Source organism: Patagioenas fasciata, chromosome 1 (assembly GCF_037038585.1).
Source record: "Patagioenas fasciata isolate bPatFas1 chromosome 1, bPatFas1.hap1, whole genome shotgun sequence".
Classification (NCBI taxonomy): domain Eukaryota; kingdom Metazoa; phylum Chordata; class Aves; order Columbiformes; family Columbidae; genus Patagioenas; species Patagioenas fasciata.
In genome coordinates, this window is record NC_092520.1 from 138527316 (window position 1) to 138553840 (window position 26525).

At 41.1% G+C, this 26525-nt stretch overlaps 1 protein-coding gene across 21 annotated transcripts in view; it reads left to right on the forward strand.

Moving 5' to 3' along the window:
- Positions 1–2500: 2500 nt before the first annotated feature.
- The window catches only part of C2CD5 (C2 calcium dependent domain containing 5), a 71693-nt gene continuing 47668 nt past the window's right edge, over positions 2501–26525 (forward strand). For 5 of the 21 annotated variants that reach the window (XM_071815796.1, XM_071815809.1, XM_071815799.1 and 2 more), the window contains exons 1-7: positions 2731–2908; positions 7057–7143; positions 15407–15578; positions 17852–17947; positions 18517–18672; positions 21025–21223; positions 23802–23953. In XM_071815796.1, the coding sequence (XP_071671897.1) occupies positions 2819–2908; positions 7057–7143; positions 15407–15578; positions 17852–17947; positions 18517–18672; positions 21025–21223; positions 23802–23953 (952 nt within the window). In that variant the 5' untranslated portion in view covers positions 2731–2818. The other 16 variants (XM_071815814.1, XM_071815824.1, XM_071815830.1 and 13 more) reach the window with 9 other exon arrangements.

Sequence of the window (26525 nt, forward strand, 5' to 3'; positions counted from 1 at the left end):
ATAGTTGGGTTACAATGCCATTTAATATATTACAATACCTGCTCAAATATGATAGTGCTGTTCTTTAAGGATATCACACTTTCTGTCTTGCTGAAACATTTCTATTGTCACAACCTGCTAAAAAGCCATTTTTAAGCAGAAGGGGGAAAACTAAGCAAGAAAAAAAAGTGGATACTAAAGTGCCAAGTCAGATGTCACTTTTTTTTTTTCCTTATGATGAAAACACACCACTTTTCTGTGGACTTCTGCCATGCATATTACTGAGGAGGTACATACTATAGCTTTCAAGTATATTCATTATATTGAACAGAATTTGCCTAAACCTGAGGGAAATCTAATGCTACTTTAGATGCCTCAAACAGTCTATATATTCTAGGGCTTTGACTGAACTTCCAGCGGAGTGCCCTCTATGTGTCCCTGCTGGCCCTAGAGAACTGGAATACTATTGAAATGAAATGTGTTAAGTAACACACTAATTTATTGAAAGACAGGTCTCGTTCTGCTACTGTAGAAAGTTCTCAGCCCGAATGTTGCCAGAGAGGCCAAAAGACCTGACCATGGGGCCTACTAGAAAGTTAATATTAGATGAATAATAAATGAGATGTCTGGCAGCGATTCACTTTTTAATTGTAGAACAAAGCTTATCTGGGAATTGAGAAGTCAACCATGAACAGTTGACTGACTGTCTAGTGATTACTGCCAAATTTTGTGGATGTGCTTAAACTAAACTTTGCTCATTATAATATGATTTGAATACAAACCCACACCTCCTTATCGAAGGCTACCTGCCTCCAGGAGAAGACCCCTACTCACTGAGCATGCATATTAAGAATACTGTGGTATAATTTATATGCTAACGTTGTAACCAATTAGCCCTACGGGACTACCCTGAGGGTGTGTATATACTGCCAGGATTTTGCATAAATGATTAAGACTTTTTACTGCTGGTATGCTAGTCTGATCCAGTTCAGTCTTATCCAAATGACATATTCAGTTCATATGCTCTGTAACTACTCGATTATGTGAGCCAAAACAACATTTAAGCAGGTGAGACCAGGAAATTCCATTCAAAAAGCAGGTTTCTGGTCTAAACTAAAACCCTGATGTTAGCAGCATGTCTTCCAGTTTTGATTGCCTTCCTGGGTCTTTGCTCTTTACTGCTATCCTGCCTCGGGAGCAGCCTTATTCCAGTATTTCACTCAAATAAGGATGCATGAGCAAGAAACATACATCTAATAGCTTGTTTATAATTCATTTGGCTATGAATACTAGCAAGAGTACGAATTGTTGGAAGGTAACTTCAAAACAAGCTGAAGAGAGGGAGTGCTATATCAGTGAAATGAAACATCTAGCTCAGGCGTGTCAAACTCATTTTCACCCGGGGCCACATCAGCCTGGCGGCTGCCTTCAAACAGGACTGAATCTAATTTTAGGACTGTAATGCCTTTGAAGGCAACCGCCAGGCTGATGTGGCCCCGGGTGAAAATGAGTTTGACACCCCTGAGCTAGCTGGAGGACAAATAGCCAAATATCTATACATTAATTTGCTATGCCACACACTACTGTATTTCATTCCTGTAGTTTGTGTTTGAAGTATCACATTCTGGCCCATACAATTATTTAGTCTTGTACAATTAGAAAGAAGGGAAAATAATCCAACCCGATCTACTATTTGGCTCAACATCTGTGGACTGCTTAAACAAAACACAAAGGGTATTCTATATTCTTGCTCAAGACCATACCAGCAGTACAACCCATGACCCACAGATTCTCACACAACCTCATTTCATACTCCCACCCGTAGGCACACACCTGACGTAACTCCTGGCCAGCCCAGCTTTGTTTTCCCCCAAGCTTCCACAGTACTATTTCCTAAACAAAGAGCTTTTCCACCAAAAAAGTCAAAACTTGGCTACAAGAACCATATCAAACCCTACTTCTGATAACTAAATTCCATTTAATCTATTAATAATCCCTCAAATACTTAAAGTATTTCTATTTGATTAAGAAAACCAACCAAACAAAAAAAAAAATCCCAAATCTAAACCCGTGAGGTTTAAGTCGTTTAAAGGACTCGCCCACTGAGCACCCAAGCCTGACACTGCATCAACTCCTTCCTCCGGGGAGCCTGGAGGCACAGCAGGCCCGAGCCATCGGAGCCGCTGGCAGGGCTCTCCCAGCGGGCCGGGCCTGGCCAGCTGCCCCAGGACAGACACTCCGCAGCGGCCATGGACGCTGAGCAGTCCAGCCCAACACCACTCAGCTCCGTTCCCCGCAGACACAAAGCTGGATGGCCGCAGAGACGCGGTCACGGTGCCGGCCCGGCTGCGAGGGGGCTGGAAACGGCTCCGCGCTGCTGACCCGCACATCGATGACTCGGCGCTCAGGCACCTTGACGTCTCCTGGAAGCGCCGCCGCAGCGCCAGCGCGGAACGCATCGAGGAGTCGGCGCTCGACTTCCAGCGCACTTTCCGTGCCCGCGGCGCCATCTTGGCGTAGGGGCGGGGCGATCCTGGCAAGGGGAAAGCTGCGCGGCCGGGCGCCCCGGGGCCTTGCCGCCGGCGGGAGGGGGCGGAGGCCGGAGCGAAGGCCTGCCCGCTCCGGCAGCCGCTTGCCGTGGTGACCGGGTAAGTAACGCATGCGCCCAACTGCCGTTCCCTCCCTGCTGCGTTGCGGCGCCGGGCACGGGCAGGCAGCTGCGGACCGTTGCTTGCCGCGGCGCATGCGCGCTCGCTGCCCCGCCACGCCCCTCCGCCGTGCCGTTCCATGGGACACGCGCTGTTGTTTTTTCCCTGCAGCCGGGGGCAGCCGGGGGAAGATGCCGGGGAAGTTGAAGGTCAAGATTGTGGCAGGTCGCCATTTGCCGGTGATGGACCGCGCCAGTGACCTGACCGACGCCTTTGTGGAGGTTTGTGGGAAGGGAGGAGGAGGAAGAGGAAGAGGAGGGCAAGGGTGGCCTCACCGGCTCACGCGTGCGGCCCGCGCACCTGCCGCCGGGCCGGCGCGGCCGAGCCACCTGCCGGTCCCAGCCGCGGCGCCCCCGGGTGGGCGGGGCTGGGGGGGGCGCAGCTCCCGCGGGCGCGCAGGTCGCCCCCTGCTGGCCGGCGGCGCTGCGGTGGCAGGTGCCGCCGTGGAGGGTGCTCGGGGCGCTGCCGGCCCGGGTGCCCGCGGCAACCCCGACCTGGCCGCCTCCGGGCTCGGCCTGAGCGCTGCTCTGTTGGCTGGAGGATGGGCCGGTCCCGGCCAGAGGAGGCTGCGGAAGCGGCAGGGAGCGCCAGGAGCCCCTGTCCGCGGGGCTGTGTCTAAAGCGGCTTCTGGTTTACACCTTGGTGTGATTTTTAGTTGACAGCCGTGTAGAATTTGAGTGGCATTTTAGAAATATTCTGCGGGGTTGGTTTTTTTTTCAGCCTTTCTTGGCTGAAGGTTGTTGGTGAATGGCTCTTGATGATACGGCAGCGGAATGGAATCCATTTCAGGGTTCCGTTTGACGTGCTGTGAGTAGGATGGAGAAGCAGTAAAAGTACATTTAAGTCATTTGTATCTCTGAATATATGAAGTGCAGAATTGTACAAGCTTTTCTTTTAAGGCAAATATTAATATTTCTACTTCAAGTATTTGAAATAATAAAATATTTTCGAAGGGGATTTTTCTTGGACAAAAATATTGTTTACATGTTTAAATTATTGCACCGAAAGTATGTAACACCAACCTTCTTTACAATTGTATAGTTAACAGGCAATATATAGGGCGTTTCCCAGGAAGACGTAGTAAAAAAAAGTCAACATGATCCTTCTGTTTTATGATTCATTATTTCTAGTATGAATAAATTAGGAAATTTCAGTAACGCTCTGTAGATTCAGAAATGATACTCTCAGAAAAAGCAAAGACCTGTTTAAAAATGGAATGCTGTGTAAATAAACGCTTACACCACAAATGGTAATTGGGGTTGGTGCAATACTGGAATTAAGGTGAGATGACAGAGTGTCTTTCTAAGACTGTATAAATTGAAAAGTCTGGTGATATCAATATCAAAATAGATTTGGGGTAAATTTGATTTACGTTAGACACTAAGCACATTGTCTAGTGGGACAGTAAATTGGCAATAAAATGAAAACATATTTCTCATGTGCTTTTCAATGAAGCTGAAATAGTACACAGTTCTGTTTTATTCATGAGTGATAATCATTTAACTTAATATTTCAGTGTTTGGCTTCACATGTTTCATCAGTCAGTTTTTAATTTACAAACATCTCTATTGTAATTTTAAATTTGACTAATAGGCAGCCTACAGCAATGTGATGCGTGCTACTAGGAGACACAGAAAACTGAAACAGGAAATATAGTTCTCTGAGTTTCGTTTGGCCTGTTTTTATGTTCCCTTGATGAGAAACAGCTCTCCTCTACTGGTGGTCACTTGTTCTCAGCCCTGCTCCATCTGTGCCAGCCCTACTGTCTGAATAGCTGTGTAGCAAAATGGATTTGGAAATACATCTGGTTAAACACTACCTTAGCTAAAAAATAAAAGAAAGTTTTTAGAAAGATCAATTTGCTTAACTGGGTTGATGTGCAGTTTCATGAATGTCTTGGCACAAATAAGGTTAAAGAAATACGTAGATGGGGCATTGGTTTTAGGACTGTTACTTAGACAGTGGGAACTACCCTTTCCACATGTGGAGTAGGCAAATCAGCAGTAGATGAGATTTATATTAAAATAAATTAAGATTCAAACAACTGTATTATTTTTCAGTGTAAGGTTGCTGAAAACCTTTACAAAACATTTTCACTTAAATAAAAATGAAAGGCTGAAGTAAGTTAAGGTACTAGCTGATTACAAGCCTTTAATTTCCTTTTAAAATTTTCTAATATAAATCTAAAATTAGAAAAGAAAATTAGTAATACTTTAGGAGTAGTTACATTTATACAGTCCTAAAATTATATTTGGCCCTTTGCATGCAACCACGAGGCTGATGTGGCCCCTGGTGAAAATGAGTTTGACACCTTTGCTTTAGCGCTTCCTCTTGACTCAGATTATGCATAACTTGGGTTTTGCCAGCATGTGCAATCTGATGCAAATCAGCACAGTTTCTTCTGTAATGGTGCTTCTACATTTGTACAGTGAACAGCAGTGTAGTGCTTGATTATCTCTACTAGCTTTAATGAACTAGCTTGACTATTGGAGAAGTTCAGTTATAGCTGCCTGGGGCTCCAAGGGAACTAATTTACTCCCTAGATAACATATAAAAATAGATTGGGTGGAGCTCTGCACTGCTGCTTCTTGGCAGCTTCTGGCATTTAATGTAGCTCAGTTGAAACAATTGTCAGTATCACCTTGTTATACTGCTTTGTGTGGTGAATACACATTCTAAGAGGCAGTGCTGTTAGTTTTCTGTGTGCGCATAGACCACATCCACCTTCTGATAGCGAGGTGATTTTTTTACACTAAGGTTGCTTAGTCCTGTGTTTTCATACCACTCTGGCTTTTATCTTTAAAGCTTACTTTGAAGTAATTTCTTTTCAAAAGGAATTCAAAGAAATTCTGAATTAAAAAAAAAAAAAGAATTCAAAGACATTTTGAAATTCAATAATTTCAAAAAGAATTGTTTATTGAATCAAATAGCAGGCCCCACTGTAATTTGTTTCTTTGGTCACAAATACTGTATAGAGTTCTGCTGACTGAGGCACGTACCTTTATATATACAGGGCTCAGTGTCAACTCATAGTCCAGTTCTGCAGTGCTTTAGGCTTTTTACATTAACTGAGTTGAGTGTACTTAAGTGAGTTCATAATTTCTTTAGAGTTGGAATATGCACCTATGCAAAATAATCGCCCCGTTACTGAAACGTATAAAGCATTTATTCAATGCTTTCTGGAGCAAAAGTGTTTCAAAAATCGCTATATAGTTTCAAAAGCAAAGTCTATATTTAGTCTCCAAAATCCATTTAGACTTTTAGAAAGAAAATGACTGCAAAATCCACAACTGTCTTTGCTTGCTGCATTTCCTTTATATCAGCACACTCATGATTTTCTTGAGTCTTGAATGAATTAAAAAACATAAGTCTGGGTATTTATAAGTATCTGATACTTGGTACGAGTTCAAGTACTAAGTATTTTGAGAGGCAACATTCAGAGAAATACAAGTGTTTGCAAATTATTTGGAATGAAAGTTGCAGTGAAATAAAGGCTCTTGCATTGTGTAGCATAGCTTCTTGATGTTTGTGGCATCACAGAAATTCAGTTTCACTTTTTTAAAAAAACAAACACATCAAAAAAAGGAGTGTCCTGAAATAGACTCCTACGGAGATCAAATGGAGGTTCCTGAAATAGGCTATTATGTGGTTGAAAGTTCATTTATCGGTAGAAGTGTGGAGAATATTTAATCTTCAGTAACTGGAGGTTACAGGGATATCTAGACGTATATATATAGATATGTAGTCACTCCAGCTTTTTTGCCTATAAGCTTTCTGGAATTTTCTGTATTTTAAGAAAGGAATAGAAACTGATGGGTGCTTCCCCCTTGATGCTCTGGATTTACTGATATCTATCCAGCATATTAAGACTGCAGTTGATGGAGATGGTTTCATTTATTTTCTGGTGTGTATCTGGGGAGATTTCTTATATTTAACAAATAAATTTACCAATGTTATCATTTTATTTCTATGAATTGTCATTAAGCTTATTTGGAAACCCTAAGGAGAACAGTAATGGGACATAAACTATCAGTATTTAGACAGAATATTTTTGCTTATGGTATTTCTAAACAGAAGGCAAAAAGAGTATACCAAGTAACTTTGAATAGCCAATATAAGTTATTTTTTTAACCTCTCAAGTGATTGAGGAGGAAAAGAAACAATTTTAATAGTGGGAGAGATCTAATAGAAGTGTTGATACATTGAAAGTTACTGATATGTGTATATTCATTAAAAAGTCACTCTCACTGAAAGGAACAGGAGTTGTTATTATTGAAATATGTACTTTAAATTATTTGTGTGTTTAGATTTAATGATTTTCTAAATTCATTTATATTTATTATTAATAATTGAATGCTTGTATTTTTAGGTAAAATTTGGAAATACAACATTTAAGACAGATGTGTATCCTAAATCACTTAATCCTCAGTGGAATTCCGAGTGGTTCAAATTTGAAGTAAGTACTGAGAGTTTGGCTGTATTTATATAGAGACTCTGATTTAGATGCCCTTAATTAAATAATTTCATTTCAGACAGAAGATGAGTTCTGCAGAGAGAAGAGTATTTTTGTTTAAATACACATGAAGCTTTTTCAGCAAACCTATCTACAGTTAGAACTCATTTGATAAAGGTGTCTCATTGGCTTTTTAGGACTGCTTGTAAAGTTAAAATCTTGCCAGAGTAGATCCAACTCAAATGTTACTCTTGGTAATACTAAAAAAGATGAGACAGGTGAAAGTGGGGGTAAATAGCATTATGGATTAGGCTTTCAGATATCACTGTGGGTATGCTTGTATTTTTTTAAAGCGGTAATTTTCAGTAAAGAAAGTTAATTGGTATTTGAAATGTGACTTTGAGTTGCAAAAATAATGCACTTGAAAAAAAATAAAATAGGGAATTCCTGTTGGAAAATTACGAAAGAAAGAACACGGGCAACAATGAGCGGACGCTTGCTTCTGCCATTTCCTTATGTAATAATGAGGGCACTCAGCATTTTCCTGTAATTGCTTGTTGCTTTCCAGTATCTAATTCATTGATGTCCTTTGACATTATGCCCTGAACAAGTGTTTAACTATTCTTTCTTGTTACTGCATTTTTTATTACTTTTTTTTTTAAATTATGTAATGGTATCTAGAATAGACTAATTATTAAAACATCTGAGTATATAGTACTGGTTCCTTTATAATGTTTTAAGATGATATCACAGTATAAACATGGTTGTAAATATATGTGCATATAGTGAGTGATGTAATAGCTGATGATGTTAGAAGTATTTTAGAGCAAATATAAAATAGTAAGGTTAGGTAGATGATTAATCAGCATGGAATGCTTGAATTAGTTCATGTTGATTAAGAAAGTAGTATTGTCATGGTGAAATCAGTTTTGGTGGGTTGGTTTTTTTTTTTATCTTTCAGTTCCTGGAGTAGTTTTTTTGAGGGAGGGGAAAGAGCTGATCTTTGTGGAGGGTTAATTCTATTCCTAGAGAAAGAGGTTTATTAACAATAACAGAAATCTCAAAATTTTATCTTTTTGCATGGAAAAATGGACTTGGAAACGAAAAGAGCCAAGCAGCAACACTGTGGGGGGGGGAAAAAAAATCCACATTTTAAAGAGTGAGAAAACACTATTTGCTTAAGACATCATAAGTATGTGTGTGTATGTGTAGTTCGATCTTTCTGCAAGACTGCATGTTATAATTCTGCAAACGCTTAGATGAGTCATCCAGTTGCATTTAGCATACCTGTTTCTTGGTTTGTGATGTTCAACACAAAAAGTTGTGGAATGTCTGTCTATGTGTATGCTAAAAAATAGTTGCTGTATCTGCAGGGGGCTTATTGTGTTTACTTAGGAAAGTGCATGTCTGAAACTACTGAATTTTTAAGTGGGTTGTATAAAGTCTTGTAAGCCACTGACCAGTTTGGACGGGTGAGAGCACTGATAATCCTAAAATATATTAGCAACAAGAGGAGGGCTAAGGAGAATCTCCATCCCCTGATGGATGCAGAGGGAAACATAGTGACAGAGGATGAGGGAAAGGCTGAGGTACTAAATGCCTTCTTCGCCTCAGTCTTTAATAGTCTGAACAGTTGTGCTTCAGGTACCTACCCAGCCCTCTGAGCCAGAAGACAGGGATGGGGAGCAGAATGAAGCCCAAATGATCCAAGGGGAAATGGTTAGTGACCTCCTACACCATTTGGACACCCACAAGTCTAGGGGGCCAGATGAAATACACCCAAGGGTGCTGAGGGAGTTGATGGAGGTGATCACTGAGCCACTTTCCATTATCTACCAGCAATCTTGACTAACTGGGGAGGTCCCAGTTGACTGGAAGTTGGCTAACGTGATGCCCATCTACAGGAAGGGCCAGAACGATGATCTGGGGAACTGCAGACCTGTCAATCTAACCTCGGTGCTGGGCAAGGTCATGGAGCAGATGATCTTGAATAATATCACACAGCACTTAGAAGAGAACCATATGATCAGGCCCAGTCAACCTGGGTTTATGAAAGGTAGGTGCTGTTTGACCAGCCTGATTTCCTTCTATGACAAGATGACTGAACTAATAGATGAACCTCAGTAAGGCCTTTGACACTGTACCCCACAGCATTCTCCTGGAGAAGCTGTCAGCTTGTGGCCTGGGTGGGTGTACTCAGCAATGGATAAAGACCTGGCTGGATGGCCGGGCCCAAAGAGTTGTGGTGAATGGAATGAAATCCAGTTGGTGGCCGGTCACAAGTTTTGCTCCTCAGAGCTCAGTGTTGGGACCCGTTCTGTTTAATCTTTTCATCAGTGATCTGGATGAGGGGATTGAGTGCACCCTTAGTCAGTTTGCAGATGACACCAAATTGGCTGGGAGTGTTGATCTGCTGGAGGGTAGCAAGGCTATACAGAGGGATCTGGACCAGCTGCATCGTTGGGCTGAGGCCAATTGTATGTGGTTTAACAAGGCCAAGTGCCGGGTCCTGGGCTTGAGTCGTAACAACAGGGAATTGTGGCTGGAAAGCTGCCTGGTAGAAAGGGATCTGGGGGTGCTGATTGACAGCCAGCTGAACATGAGGCAGGAGTGTATCAAGATGCCTTGTATCGAGAATAGTGTGGCCAGCAGTCCTAGGGAAGCGACTGTCCCCCTGTGTTCCGTTTTGGGCCCCTCGCTACAGGAAAGACCTTGAGGTGCTGGAGAGAGTTCAGAGGAGGGCAACGAAGCTGGTGAGGGGTCTGGAGCACAGGTCTGATGAGGAATGGCTGAGGGAACTGGGGCTTTTTAGCCTGGAGAAAAGGAGGCTGAGGGGAGACCTCATTGCTGTCTACAACTCCCTGAAAGGAGGTTGTAGCGCGGAGGGTGTTGGTCTCTTCTCCCAAGTAGCAAGCGAGAGAACAAGAGAAAATGGACTCAGGTTGTGCCAGGGGAGGTTTAGATTGGATATTAGGAAAAAATTCTAGATGGAAAGGGTTCTCAGGCACTGGGAAAGGCTGTCCAGGGAGGTGGTGGGATCACCATCCCTGGAGATGTTTAAAAGGCATTTAGATGAGGTTCTTAGGGACATGCTTTAGTGCCAGAGTTTCGTTATGGTTGCACTCAATGACCCTGAGGGTCTCTTCCAACCAAAACAATTCTATGATTCTGCGATTCCATGACGTCTCTTGGTGGCCTCCCACAGGCTCCTCGTGTCGGGCTGGCGCAACAGCCCAAAGGACACCAGGCCCTCTGCTCCCCTCTCCCCCGGGGCTCGGAGCACAAGAGGTGGCACGTCGCCATGCTGTGGGGGCAGGGCCAACGGATCCCCAGGGAAAAAGAGTCCACACAACCCTTGGCAATCAGCAATTCCTTTATGGAGTGCTGGGAGACCGTGTGCAGGCGATTGGGCTTCCCGTTCCCACCGGTGGGATCTCTGAATGCTTTGCTCCCTCTCAGGCACTGTTGGTCGCAGGGGGCTGTGGCTCTTGCAGGGTGTAAGGTCAATGGAGGGTCCCTGAGGAACCCCAACCCTCCTGGAATGTTCTTGCCACCGTCTCATCAAGACCATCCCAGGCACAGGATGAGAAGGCACTGCAGCCCAGGGCTCGTGAGGTGAGGTGGCGGGCAGTCCCTGTGCCCAAGGGGCAGCCTTTCTCTTGAGCAAGAACCATGACAGGTGGGAGGGAGCCCCAGGAGAGGGGCCCTCAGACCCAACCACCCTCCTCCTTCTCCCACATTCAGGCATCTTTCAGGACACAGGCCCCCACTCCCACACCTGCCACCATTGTGACGTCACAGCCACCGCCATTGTGACGTCATGTCTGTCGCCAGCCACCGCACTAACCATTGTTCCGGCCCTATAAAAGCAGGGGCCCCTGCAGCTGGCCCACAGTGTGAGGCCCTTGGATGCCAAGCATGCTTGGAAGGCAGAGGATGCGGAGCAACCAGGTGGTTGGCTGCTCCCCCTGGCGGAGGACACAGGAGAGATGGGTTGTGCGACTGGGACCTCCCGGGAGCCTGGGGAAGGCAAAGGAGCAGAGGAGGGAGAGGAGCTTTCCCCCTCGTGCCAGGAGAGCCATTGCCCTCGCTCTCATGAATGCCATCATGCAGCGAGCAGCTGCGGGCAGGCAGGGGAACTGCATGGGGCCTCGATGTTTGCATCTGCTGAGGCCATGGTGTGACATCCTCCCAAAGGACAAGGTGGAGCCCAGGGAGGTGGATCCACCAGCTTATGGTGTGGAGCCACTGGCTGTTCAGCCAACACAAGACATCCAGGCTCCCATGTATGATGTGGTGGCAGACAGCGTCACGGGAGATCCCGGTCAGCTCCCCACTCCCATCCTCCACACCTTCATAGCCAGACAATAAATGACAAGAAAAAATCTTTTACTCTTTTGTCCAAGCTTACTTGACACTTCGGTGAATGCGTCTGCACTCCTGTGACACCTCCTGGTCCCTGTCTTTGACTAGGAGGCCCTTTCCATTTCCATGCCCACCTTCCTGCTTTGCTGCTGCCTTACTTTCTGGGTGGCTTTTTAAGGCTGACACATCAATAATCGGATAATAGTTTTTTAAAGGGAGTAAAATTATCCTAGAAATAGCATGGAACCCTAGGTATTTCTGGATTCCAAACTATCAGTCTTCCCTCAGGGCCAGTGGCTACCACTGTACCCTGGAGATGTAACCAGGTAGTGAGATGGTCCCACTCATGCCTTTGCAGGGAGGTATACTCGTGTTGCTAAGACAGGAGGTCATGCCTGCATGATCAGGGTGCTGGACTCCCATGGAGTTTCAGAGCTCTCTGGTTCCTGACGGACGCCAGGGCACCATCCTGGAATTTTCTCTGGCACCTCAGGCTTTCTTCACAAAGCTTTTTGTTTCCTGACTGGATAGAGGCCAGTTGAAAAACAGCAATCCAAATCTACATTTTCGTAATGCTGGAGTGGATCATGCTATCTCTACTGGTCACGACTTTCTAGAACACCATTTTGGTCAATGCCCGACTGAATACCGAGCCTCAGAGTTTGACCACTGCATGACGGAGGATCAAATACGTTGGAATGTGCACAGGTCATCATTTTTAAATACCTTCCAAAGACAGCACGCTCAGAATGACTGTCCACCTGCCTCTCCCCTACCCACACACGTAGACACCCCTTCACTCTCCCATGCTATGACTTGACTTTGCTAAAACTCTGATGCCCCTTCTAGCAGATACTTGTGGATATGCCCAGCCAGAGAAGTCTGAGGAGCTCTACCCACGTGAGTGGAAGTGCCATGGACTCAGGTTTGACATGAGTAGGACTTAGCTCCTCTACTTGAGGACAAGCCATGAGAAGCTTTTGTCCTTCACCTCTGACTGAACCCACTCCCACCTCCAGGCCCCAAGGACCTGGAGCTGGGAGCAACAAGGCAAACATCCTGGTGGGGCTGTGTTACAGACCACCCAACCAGGATGAAGAGGTGGATGAAATATTTTGCAGATAGCTAGGAGAAGTCTCCTGATCACTAGCCCTTGTGTTTATGGGGGAATTCAACCTACCAGGTGTCTGCTGAAAATACAAGACAGCAGAAAGGAAGCAGTCCAGGAGGCTCCTGCAGTGCATGGAAGACAACTTCCTGACACAGCTGGTGAGTGAGCCTACCAGGGAAGGAGCCCCATTGGATCTGTTGTTTGTAAATGGACAAGGACACGTGGGCAGCATGTCGACTGGAAATCCCCTAAGGTATAGTGATCATGAAATGATTGACTTTTCTGTCCTTGGAGAAGTTGGAAGGGTGGTCAGCAGAAGTGCCGCTTTGGACTCACAAAGGGCAGCCTTTGACCTGTTTAGAAGGCCCGTTGGCAGAATGCCTTGGGAGGCAGTTCTGAGGGATAAAGGAGTCCAGGAAGGCTGGTCTCTCTTCGAGAAGGTCATCTTAGAGGTGCAGGAGCAGGCTGTCCCCGTGTACCGGAAGGTGGGCCAGCGGGGAAGAAGACCGGCCCAGCTGAATAGAGAGCTGCGGCTGGAGCTTAGGAATAAAAGAGAATGTATAAACTTTGGAAGGAGGGGCAGGCTACTCAAGAGGAACACAAGAATTCTGTGAGGTTATGCATGGAGAAAATTAGGAGGGCCAAAGAGCCACCAAGTAGAGCTGTGCCTACAGCCACCGCTGTGAAAGGCAACAAGAAATGTTTCTAGAAATAGATTAGCAAGAAGAGAAGGGCTAAAGCCCTGATGAATGTGGGGGAAAAATGTAGTGACAGAAGATGAGGAAAAGGCTGACCTACTGAATGCCTTCTTTGCCTCAGCCTTTCATAGTCAGAACAGTTGTGTTCCAGGTAGCCAGCCCCCTGAGCCAGGCGTGGCGAGCAGAATGAAGCCCCACTTGGACGCCCGCTAGTCTATGGGACCAAATGGGATACATCCAAGAGTGCTGAGGGAGCTGGCAGAAGGGATCACTTGGCCACTTTCATTATCTCTTGGCAATCCTGTCTAACCGGGGAGGTCCTGGTTGACTGGAAGTTGGCCAACTTCACGCCCATCTCCCAAGAATGGCTGGAAGGAGGATCCAGGGAACTACAGACCTGTCAGTCTAACCTCGGTGCTGGGGAGGGTCATGGAGCAGATCATCCTGAGTGACATCACACGGCATGTATGAGAAAACCGAGTGACCAGGCCCAGTCAGCATGGCTTTACGAAAGGCAGGTCCTGTTTGACCTACTTGCTCTCACTCTCTGAGAAGGTGACCCATGTGGTAGATGAGGGAAAAGCTGTGGATCTTGTGTACTTAAGACTTCAGTAAGGCCTTTGACACCGTACCCCACAGCATTCTTCTGGAGAAGCTGGCAGCTCATGGCCTGGGTGGGTGTACTCTGCGATGGATAAAGAACTGGCTGGATGGCCGGGCCCAAAGAGTTGTGGTGAGTGGAGCCAAATCAGTTGGCAGCCAGTCATGAATGGTGTTTCCCAGAGCCCAGTATTGCGACCAGTTCTGTTTAATGTCTTTATCAATGATCTGGATGAGGGGATTGAGTTCACCCTCAGTAAGTTTGCAGATGATACCAAATTGGCTGGGAGTGTTGATCTGCTGGGGAATAGGAAGGCCATACAGAAGGATTTGGATCGTTGGGCTGAGGCCAATTATATGAGGTTCCACAAGGCCAAGTGCCAGGTTCTGCACTTGGGTCGCAACAACCCCAGGCAGCGCTACAAGCTCGGGGAAGAATGGCTGGAAAGCTGCCTGGGGGAAAAGGATCTGAGGTTGTTGATTGACAGCCGGCTGAATATGAGCCAGCAGTATGCCCAGGTGGCCAAAAAGGCCAACAGCATCTTGGCTGATATCAGGAACAGTGTGGCCAGCAGGACTAGAGAAGCGATTGTGCCACTGTACTCAACACTGGTGAGGCCGCACCTCTAATCCTGTGTTCAGTTTTGGGCCCGTCGTCATAAGAAGGACATTGAGGTACCAGAGAAGAGTTCAGAGAAGGGCAACAAAGCTGGTGAGGAGCCTGGAGCACAAGTCTGATGAGGAGTGGCAGAGGAACTGGGGCTGTTTAGCCTGGAGAAAAGGAGGCTGAGGGGAGACCTCATTGCTGTCTACAGCTCCCTGAAAGCACGGATGGTGTTGGTCTCTTCTCCCAAGCAGCAAGTGATAGTACAAGAAGAAATGGCCTTAATTTGCACCAAGGGAGGTTCAGATTGGATATCAGGAAAAAAATTCTTCATGGGAGGGGTTGTCAGGCATTGGAACAGGCTGCCCAGGGAAGTGGTGGAGTCACCATCCATGGGGGTGTTTGAAAGGCATTTAGACAGGGTTCTTAGAGACATGGTTTCGTGCTAGAGTTAGCTTAGGTTATGGTTGGATTCGATGATCCTGAGGGTCTCTTCCAGCTGAAATTATTTTATGACAATTGCAAAGTATAATAGTCCTCTGAGATGTTTTATCTTAAATTTTCTTTTTCTTTTTTTTTTTTTTTTCCTGGCAAATATGTATTGTGGAGATGGGCAGATAATCTAGGGAATGTGACTTAAATCATGTGGAATTTTAAAATGTGTACTCACTGTAATCTTGCTTTTCTGGTTTTCTCCCAGTGATAACACTGGTTCCAGGATCCCACCAGTCTGTGAAGGGTAAAATAAAAACAAGCAAATGTGTTGTTTAGATACAAGAAATGAAAATTACTGATTGATCTGTGTCAGGTCACTGTACATAACTAACTGTGGGTTTTTTTTGTTTGTTTGTTTAAATACTCAGATTCCATGTTAATATTTGTTTCTAGGTAGATGATGAGGAGCTACAAGATGAGCCTCTCCAGATCACAGTTCTTGATCATGATACCTACAGCGCTAATGATGCCATTGGCAAAGTGTACATAGATATTGATCCTTTGCTCTATAGCGAAGCAGCTACAGTCATTTCAGGATGGTTTCCAATTTATGATACCATTCATGGTAAGACTTGTTAATTCTTAAGTGAAAGAATTTGTTAGAAAGGTAATCTGCTTCCTACAATCTTCATTTCTGTAATCTGTCTTCAGAAATTTGTAATAAGTTTAACCTTGGGAGCTGGAAGGCTGCTTTTCTGGCAGTTTTTTTCCTTATTCTGGCATGAGAAACTTTCTGGCGTAGTAGCTCAGAATAGTGCAGCCCACAGAACTTGTGACAAGTGGAAAAAAATCTATGCATGGCATTTAAAGTTGTTACTGCAAAATTAAGATTAAAAAAATAAAAGATCCAGACATGGTTTTCCAGTTACCATGTGTTTACTAAAAGAATATACTTCTGAAGTCATCTGGGGTGTGCCTTCCTGGGATGTTGGGTAAATTTCACTTGAGATGGAAGGACAGGACGTGATGTGTCTTCAAAATAAAGTACGGGATGAAATTCCTTTTCCCTGCAGGAAATACCCTAATTGTTAGGTAGATTTCATCAGAATATCTTGAAGGTATGAGAAAATGAAGTTTATGGCATTTTTACCTTTGATTTTAATGAGACACAACTTTTGCTCCAGAAAGTCAAGGTCAGTTTACAGCAATTAGCATGCTGCTTGAATACTTTATTGCAGAACATCTATGTGGTTGTCATTACCACACTTGTTCATTATCCAGTATGAATTAAATAATCAAACTATGTTACTATAAAACCTAATTATAAATAATTGAAAATAATTATTGATATTTACTTGTTCATCATCGTAACTGATGCAATGTATTTTTTACTTTTAAAACAGTTCTATTGAAGAGTTTTTTTTGAGAAACATTGCATGTAGTTTTTTTACTTACCCTTTTATTCTATTCATGTTTTCCTATCTTATATTTTCTTTTGAAGTTAAATTAGGTGAAGACTTGTGTCATGATATGTACAAGTTCTGTGTCAGAGAATTATACTTCTCTATATTTTTCTAGATGTTAGTATTTCAAAGCTTTTTTTCTATTTAAGTAAAAATAGAATTCTGATATTTTCATACTTAAAGCAGTAGATTCTAATTATCTTGATCCTTGGCAAACAATAATCGATGCTTCCTTGAAAAAAATATAATATTTGTAGTATTTTATTACAATTTTTTTTTTGCACATCAGCATGATTATTTGTGAAAGTACATGAACCTGAGGCCCTTCTTGTGTAGTAACTGAAGGCTTCTTTCTATTGGCATTTTGGAAGATAGATCTAGGTGACTTTATTGCAGTAGTGTCAGAGTCAATCTACAAATCTAATGCTTTTTTTTGGTGTCATATACTTATGTAATAAAGGGTTCTGAAGACACTAGAGATCAGACCCATCAAGAAGTTTAGTCCTCAATATGTCAGAACCTATAATGTGTGAAATGATTTCGCAGCTGGCTGGGGAAAAAGAAGAAAAAGCTCAGAATAGGAAAGTAGAAAAATCGAAAAGGAATGGCTGTGGGGGGGGGAAATAGTCCTTTATTAGTAAGCTTTAACTGTGTCCAAAACCAAAGCTTTGTCTAAGAAGTCTGTAATACCTTATTTTTTGTATATTTCTTCTCATAGTCAAAGTATTTTACAAACATTTACGTACCACTTAGTGGTTCTAGAAAGAACCATACATTTTCTCATTGGATTGGACTTCAGAGAGTAGCTCTACTGTGATTTGGAAACCATTTCAGGGAGAAAATGTAAAAGCTTTTTGGTGTTGGTCAGAGCTTTTTGATGTGGACAGAACTCCAGTTGGAAGGCATCTATACTGAAAGTTAATGCTTCTGACCTTTTGTGCGAAGGGTATCTTGGGACAGTCATGGTACTTTATACTGATTCTATACCCTCTGTGCATCGATGGAGCAGGGCAAAGGATCAGAGAGAGCACTTGCTCACTGCAGCGGAGGTCACTGCAGTATCAGGAGGCTGACGACTTCTGTTTTCCCAATCCCGTCTTCTAAAGTCCTGTTCCGTGCAGCAGGTATTTGAGAACTGTTGCTTGCTTCAGCCTCAAAGGCGGTGCAGAACTAGAAACCTCCTCTGAGATGGTGTCTCTGCAGCAGACCTGAGAGGCCAGGAAATGTCTTCCTGCTCCTCTGGCCCAGGCTAAAACTGACATGTGAACTGCCTGTTGGATCAAACGGTTCTAGCAGGGTTATAGTACTTTCTTTGCAGAAAAACTAACTCATTGGTGATAGTGCATTAGTTACTATTAACAGCCAATAATTAACAGGGCTAGTTTTGTATTCATTTCTCATACAGCTTCTCATTTCTCATGTTTTTTATTGATAGGTATACGTGGGGAGATCAATGTGGTGGTGAAAGTAGATCTCTTCAATGACTTAAACAGATTTAGGCAGTCATCTTGTGGAGTCAAGTTTTTCTGCAGTAAGTAGAGGAAAAAAGTTTATTTGAACAGAAAACTTTTTCCTTCCTTCTTTTCTTTCTTTGCCTATTCTGTCAGTTTCCCTTCTTTCACCAGCTCATTGCATAAGCCCAATGGAGATTACATCGAAGCCAGTAACACAGAAAATTGTTTAGCTTATTTTTCTTTCTTCTTTCTTTGATACATTTTTATTGTTTGTATTTCAGAACAATGTAAATAACTGTTTTTTCTTCCCTTTTTCTTAAGTTGCATTTCACTGCATGTGCATATACACATTGTGCTAATTTGGGTGCATATCCTGTTAAAAAGGCAGAAAGTGGAAAGTTTTTCTAACAGTACATGCTGCAACTGATACACTGTGTAGTTATCAGTGTTCCAGGATCTCCCTGAACAAAACTGTTTGGGTATGTCCACATTTTAGTAGAAAATCATGAGGATTTCCTTCTGGAATCGTTCACATCATTTTCTCTGTGTAATTTTATGTTTTTCTTGAAATTCTTGGCTCATAGACTCATGCCTTATGTATTATAGATATATATAGATATATATATATATTTTTTTTTTTAAACAGCTACATCTATTCCTAAGTGTTACAGAGCAGTAATAATCCATGGGTTTGTGGAAGAACTTGTAGTTAATGAAGACCCAGAATACCAGTGGATAGACCGAATTCGTACACCAAGGGCATCGAATGAGGCTAGACAAAGACTTATTTCACTCATGTCAGGTATTAAACATGTAGGCTGTAATGCTTATTGTGGTTTTAGAAATATTCATGATTTAAATAAGCAACTTACTTAAAACAAGATTGTCTGTGATTTTTGGTATTATGGTTATTTCTTCACTTCTCAGCATCTTCTGTTTCTGAAGGTTCTATTGTCCTAACTGATGGCCAGTTGGCCAGTACGACTGACTTTAAAAAAAATAAAATTCCTTCTTGGTGAGGCCATGCTGCTGTTGAATTTGTTGGTTGTTTTTAGCAAGGTCAAAGAAACCTGTGGAACATTCTTGAAGATGTTTTGAACTTATCTGAGCAGTATTACTAGAATTTTGACTCAAACAGTTAAAATAATGAACTACTCTGCCCTCTTTGGACTACTGTGAAGTATGTGAACAAATATACAGTCTTAGATACAACGTGTACTAATACTTATCTTACTCATCCCATCTATCTTTTTAAAGTCAATATTGGTTTGTTTGTTCTCAAGCATACTTCTCTATTGCCTTGCATGGATTCTGCAGGACACTTGCAGTTCCTTGAGAGACCGGTGATTGGGGTCAGTTGATATCACCATAGTATAAAGCATCTTCGCAGATTTTTTTTTTTTTGTGTTACTGATGCTTACAAACACCAGTTGTGAACCAAGATTATCCTATTTCAGTGCCGAAAGAACAGAACAAAACACCACTAGAGTACTTGCACACTAAGGCAAGAGAAAATCAAGTAATAGAGGTGGACAATATTGATGGTGTGAGGAATACTAATAAATTATGAAGAATAACCACTAGAATGATAGGCAGTAGTTTCAGTTCTCTAATGGGCTCTTAAGGTAAGGTTCATTGTACATACAGCTCTGTTTTGAGGAATATACTAAAAGAAAAAGTGAGTTGAGTTTTGCAAGCATGTATGGAGATTTTTAGTAAGTGGGGCAACATAAAAGTTATCCAGTATCTTTGTTAGGAAAGCCAGCATATTTTGAGGAAGAATGTGAAAAAACAATATTGTTATAAATGACACGAATTCACTTTTTTTAAGATGAATATTTGTGTGTCTTTTACCTTGCATAAATAATGAAGGTGGATAAAGTAACATGTGTGGAAACATTCTGCTAGATTTTATTAATATTTTGATTCATGGCAGTGGCTAAGAGGGAAAAAAAAAACCCAGACCTCATAGAATTACTGTTTCATGTAATGTAATATAATGCTTCACATTGCAGGCATTGTTACTGGTGGCCACACCTAAAGAATCCTGAAGAAATCTGTAACTTCTGAGAATGACCCGAGCTGTTTCAAAGATCAGTCATATTACATGTTGTGTATGTAAAAAATAATTCAGTCTTGACTTTGGCTTGAAGAGAATCCATAGCAATTTTCACTCAGCTAGAAAATTTCATACCCTAACTCATTCTTAAAGATTTTTCAAGACCAGTACAGGCATAATTTCAGCCTCTGTTAAGAAGTATACAATAGGAACCTGTTCTGGTAATTTTAAAACCAAGCTTCTAGAAAGCCGTAGTGATCATTTCACTCCACTTATTTCTTAACATCATTGACATTGGAACTGTTAGGCTATCCTCTGCGACAGTGAGGCTTTTTTAGTTTGTTATCAGAGGATTTGGAAATCTTTCATCAGAAGAGAGATGATATTTTCCACCTAGTATTACGAAGTCTATCTAGCTACGTAGATCAATGGATTTTTTTTTTAAACATCCTGCTAAGTATGCATCTATAGCAGACCATTGTCTTATAGCTACAGTCTTCCAGTCTTTGTATGCAGCTAATAGAGAAGAGGCAGTCTTTTGTTTGCACCGAGTGGCATATTTGTTATCTTGTTTTATTTGGTGTTATGGTTTGTAGATGAGGCTGCTGTATTAAGCACTATTAAAAAGAACAAAAAGTAAGAATTAGGTTGAATAAGTTTGTAAGTAAAAAAATTACAGATGCCTATCCATATGGATTTCAAAGGTGTTGCTTTGTTCAGAACTGTATGAAGGAGTATTTAGCAACTTAGGTGTGTTCCAGCACACGTTTATCCATCTCTTTCTGTCTAAATAAGGAAAAAAATGGGAAAAAACCTAATTAAAACTCAGAGATAAACATATGTGAAATAAGATGTTGTTTTGGCAATCAGAATAGATTTAGACAAAGAGGAAAAAAGCTGTGCAAATCACAAATATCACAGTATGTTATAGGAGGCAAGAGATTGTGACCAGTTGCTTGGCATAATTCTGTAATATTGGATCTGTTACCTGTTTTACTGACTTGAGTGACAATTCCAAAAGCAGAGGCCAAAGACCACAAAAGAGAATATGGAAAGTTCACTGCAATTATAAGCTCTTTGCATTTTGTTTTGTAGGTGAATTGCAAAGGAAGATTGGCTTGAAGGTACTTGAAATGAGAGGAAATGCTGTTGTTGGTTATTTGCAGTGCTTTGATTTGGAGGGAGAGTCTGGACTAGTAGTGCGAGCCATAGGAACAGTCTGCACATTGGATAAATTAAGTAACACATCGGCATTTTTACCTGCATGTAACTCCCCATCCAAAGAAATGAAGGAGTAAGTATGAATTAATAGTGTGTAGGGAAACAAGTTTCATCTCTCTTCTTTTCATATTCATTCAGTTTTACATAACTAGTGTGATTTCTTTTTTTTCCCCAGATTTTTTTTTTTTGGTAATTTTTTTTTTATGTGCAAGTCAGTTTATATTCCACAATTTTGAAATGGTTTAGCTTGGATTACTTACATTATTTCTTTTGAAGCTGGAGTAGTAAACCTTAATATGACTTTTTTGAGTCTATACAAAAACAGTATTTGTTATTCTTGGGTTGTGATCCACCAGTTTTCTAACTAATCATTAGTTCTGTCTTGACTGTGTTTGTACACTGAACATTTTTTGAGGGCTTCTTATGATATACCTTCTGTTCAAGATATTTCAAGTTCACTACAGTCAGGTTTGAGCATTTATGCTGAGCATATAAGAAAAGGTACATTTTGAATTCACACAGTACTGTCAGTGGTTTAGAGAATGACCCTGAAGAAGTCTCATCTTGTGTGCTTTGCTTTTTACTGTTGCAAAACAAGTAGTGCTATTGCAAAACAGGTACAGTTAAACAGAATACTTGCAGAGAAACTTTTTACAATGAGAGGTAGAATTTATTGATCTTTGTTATATCTACTGAAGCACCAAACTCAGTTTGAATGTATTTTTTTTATTGTGCGTACAGATAGATATAAAAATACTTGCAGTCTTCAAATTGTTACTACTTTGTTGCTTGAATAAATTTGCTGTTTTCTGTTTGGTAGAGTGATCTAATTTCTGGAAGAAAAAAAGCAGCATCAAAAATTATACTGCTTATGCTATGTTCCAGAGGTATCAATTTAATTAGCCTTTTTCATTAATTTGCACTGTTGTGTCATTAATAGCAATTAGGCTTTTTTGTCATGCAGGCATCAGTGTGCTTTGACTTCTCAAAATTACTTGTTTCTATTTCAAATCATAAGTTGTTTAACTTGTCTTAATTTTAAAAATTTTCCATCAAAAGAGCTTCTGGATACAATGCAGCATAAAATGACAGTGGTGATTAAAAAAACAAGGTGGACCTCGTAACTACCAACTTAAAAAGCATTCATAAATAAATCAGTAGCTTTCACTCTGGAGCAAAATGTGGAAATTCCATCCCTCAGTTAACCCATGTTTAGCTTGGGGGTGTATATTGTCAGAATCATTGTTTCTCAGTCCAAAATATAGGAATGTTTCTCAAAGCCAGCAAAATCAACTAATACTTCTTGTTCTTGGCTTTACTAACTTGATGCCCTGTTGCCAAAGAATCAATTAGGCATTCACAAGCTAGTGCTTAAGCTGTTCCTTTCTCTCTTTTTATTTCATCTGGACTCTTGCATGCTAGGAATTTCTGAGTCTGCTTAAAGTAAGAGATCTCCTCTAGCTAAACTTCCCTGAAATCATTTATAACATAACTTTGCAACCTGTTTGTATGTATTGTTTTCTTTTCTTCCACCTTGGCTGCAAATTCTCTCAGGTCTCCGCTGGTTCATCCGCCAAGCCATGGATGCCGCTCGACTCACAACAGCCCAATTCACACTGCTACTGGCTCACGACTTACTCAGAACTTCTCTGTGTCTGTTCCCACTCTCATCTACACTGGTACGAGACTGCTCAGACTCAAGAGCTGGGGAGAGGCAGGCCACAGGCACAGTGGTCACAAAGTGCAGGCAGGCAGGCAGTGTAGGCAGGTACCACCCATCTTTTCTCCCTCATTTTCTCATGGAGACACCTTCTGTTGTCAGTAAAGAACTACTTTATGTGCAGCTGCTGAAACAAAGGCGATAGTTTCTTGAAAATGCATCCGAGTCTCTTCCACAAAGCCACACTCTTCATTTCTTTTGACTTGTACTTCCTAAGAAATTAAATTAAAATAAGTTGGTGTATCTGGGGAACATTCACTATTTTACAATAATTGGAGGAAATCACATTTTGATTTGAGTTCATAATTGCTTTCAAGCACAATTCAGATATGGTATTTTGGTTTTAAAATGGTTATAGGAAGGGTATGTGCAATTTGTGGAAGAGGTGGTTTTAGAGAGCAGGTAAGTCAATCTGTGCATAAGTGAACTGTTCGTCAATATAGATGTTCCCATAAGATTCTCCTCTTTGCTCTGTTTTTAGCTGTGGCATGCTGCTGATGCTATAGGATAAGGAAACATTTTTTTTTCTTAAAATGCATATGTGTGTACATACATAAATGTATGAATATGTATAAACACAAATATAATTTGAAATCATTTTTTCTTTATTAAACTAACTCAAGGCATTGTGTATTTGATCAGATTTTTAAGCCATAAACTGTTTTTCAGTTTTTTCTTTTGCATATTTTTTTTGTGACATCTCACGCCTTTCATTTGGCTTAATTGTTTCATTGTAGATTATCAGCATCTATCTGCAGAATGCTGAATGGGTAAAACAGAATTTCTTTGCCTCTGGCCTCATCCCCAGTCTCGCACCTAAAGAATAGCTGCTGGCCCTGCCCCAATCCCATCCTGGTGTTTGGATCATGCTGCTGTCAGCCAGGTCCTTTGGCACAGGATTACTGAACATGTTTCCACCTTCTTCTGGCAGGATTCCCTTCAATGAAGATCCCAATCCCAATACTCATTCATCAGGACCCTCCACCCCTCTGAAAAACCAAACCTATTCCTTTTCACCTTCCAAGTCCTACAGTCGACAGTCCTCTTCTTCTGACACAGATTTGAGTTTGACACCCAAAACTGGTAAGGCGCTTCCACCCACTTTTTGTTTAATTTGTCTTTCTCTTTTTATATTTTCATTCAAACCCTTTTTGCTTTTTGGCATTAAGTTATCAAAATGATGTGGAATTGGAGACTTCAGGTAGCACACTTTGAGTTTGAAAGGGTTTCTGTAGGGTGAAAATTTAAATCCTGCCTATATTTCCACTATTCTGGATAACATTAAAATTGCATTTGTAACGCAACTCTATTCAAGTCAAAATAGAACATCTCAGAGTGTTAAGGGAGTTCTAAGTAATTGCCTTTTTCTTATTTCCTCCATTTCATATTACAAATCATGGGAGAATATTTCCAACCACCGTGTATTAATGGCAGTATTACTAAAACTATGTAGTCTTCAGGCCTAACATGTTGTGCCACAAGTATATTGTACACATTTCTCTGTGATTTTTAACTCCTTTTTGCAAGTGTGATACTAGAAATGTAGCAGCTGCTGTCTTTTTATTCTCCTTGATATATGGAAATGGCTTTACATACGCAGCATGCATTCTGAAAGTAACTTAAATTACACTCCTGCCATCTTCAAAAAGCATTTTTCTTTCTCCATTGGTCTATCATAATTTCTTCAACTTCTAGTTTCCTCCCTCCTTATTTTTCAGTCTGTGGTTAGAATCATGTCAGTAACAATGTCAGCACAACTCAAAGAATTATTGCCTGTTTATTCTCCGTTATGTGACCAATGCACTGAGTTTTGCTACTGTAGGGCAAAATATTTTGCAGAATTGTTTATTATAAAAGTTTGATTGCTTTTTAAATGGTGTTTTAAGTTGTGGTATTTGAAGTTCAGAACATTATTGTCTCCATCTAATCTAGACAATTTTTAAGCATATTAAAGTAGTTGATTCAGCTTTACTTTGTAGCACACCTTTCAATAATTTTTGCAGGCAGATAAGCTAAATGTTGCATCCAAATGCAGTTATATTAAGTATTTTACCCAGTTTATTCCCTTGGTATCTGTTAAAAAATGTTCCCAGTGAGGAGCTATCTTAGTACTATCTTCTCTGTTCCATTTTTAAACAAAGAAAAGCACACTTTTTTCTGTTAGTACTTTTGTACACATAATGACTTCTGTGGTCTCTTGTTTAAAGGACCTACAATGATAACTGGGTACTTATTATGTAGGAGAACGACAAATTCATGTGTTTGGCTTTCCTGAATATTTGAAAACCTGTGGTAAGGATTATTTTGTGTAAAGGATTTAAGTGTAACATAGATGATCGTCTTTATCAAGGTTCTGGATTTATGAAGGTGGCAACTGACTGTGAATTTGTCAGGTTTTTAAAGCCACAACCTTATATCATTCCTGGCAACGTTATGTAGATGGATGGACCCTCTTGTCTTTAGTCAGTTCATTCGGAATTGAAAGTAGTTGGTACCTCTTGTTTTTAGGGATTTTTCAAATATATAAAGATACCTTTTAGCTATCTTTTTAGTATCAAAACTAACAGTGGGCATACTTTTGCTTGCGAGCACTGTCTTTGTAGCAGCTGTAACTCTACTGAAACTTGTTTTAAGAGGATTTGGTGGCTGCATTAAAAAATTTCGTATCTTGATGTCACATACTAGATTTGAATCTTAATAGGTTAAGAGCAAATGAACTGTTTGTTTTACATTTTACCAAAAATTTGATGATGTGCAGAAGATACTTCCATAACATACTAAATTCAGTATGTTGTCATTAAACAATTCACTGTATATGTTTAGGCATCTGTTGTCATTTTCTAAGACTATTATTAAGTTGGAATATTTCAATGTGAAAGCTGGTGCTGTTAGTTGAAAAAAAAAAGGCAAACATCATGTGGCATATTAAACATTATCACATTTGCTATGCACATTACTCAGATTGGCTGATAGGAAAAATGAAGTATTTGGTGATGTTTCCACAGTAGGTTATATTCCCTCTAATTCTCAGTCAGGTAGCTAGTGTGTTCATGTGTTTGAGATGGAGACTAACCTGGAAAAAGAGTGCAGATACCACAATTTCACAATATGAATAACTAAATAGAAGAGATTGAAGCTTGGATCTGCTTAAGTATCTAGTTTTCAGTAGCTCCAAATCAGAATAATATTACCATAATATCTTTTGTAAAGTACAGTTGTGATTGTGTTATCTATTCTGGTCTATATCTGATCTAAATATGAAATCATTCTGTGCTGAAAAAGCTTGTTTTGGTTTGAAGTTAGACTTCTGTGAATAGTGATGTGTTTTATGCCACTGTAAACTAACAAAATATCAACCTGACAAAAAGTATGACATATTGCAATCAGGTAATACATTTTGATGTGATATAGTATATGTTTGGAGGAAATTGAGAAGGTAGGAACTCCTTTTCTTTGTGGGAACTTAAAATTCTGCAAGATTTACAACTCTAAAATCATAAAACAAATCCATGACTTCTCTGGAAAATATCTTTTTATACCTATCTAAAAGATATATAGAGAGCTATATATATAAATATATATATAACATAGGTATATAAAACATACATCAGATTAAGTATGTGAGAAGACTGTGTTATTTGGCCTTTACTCCATA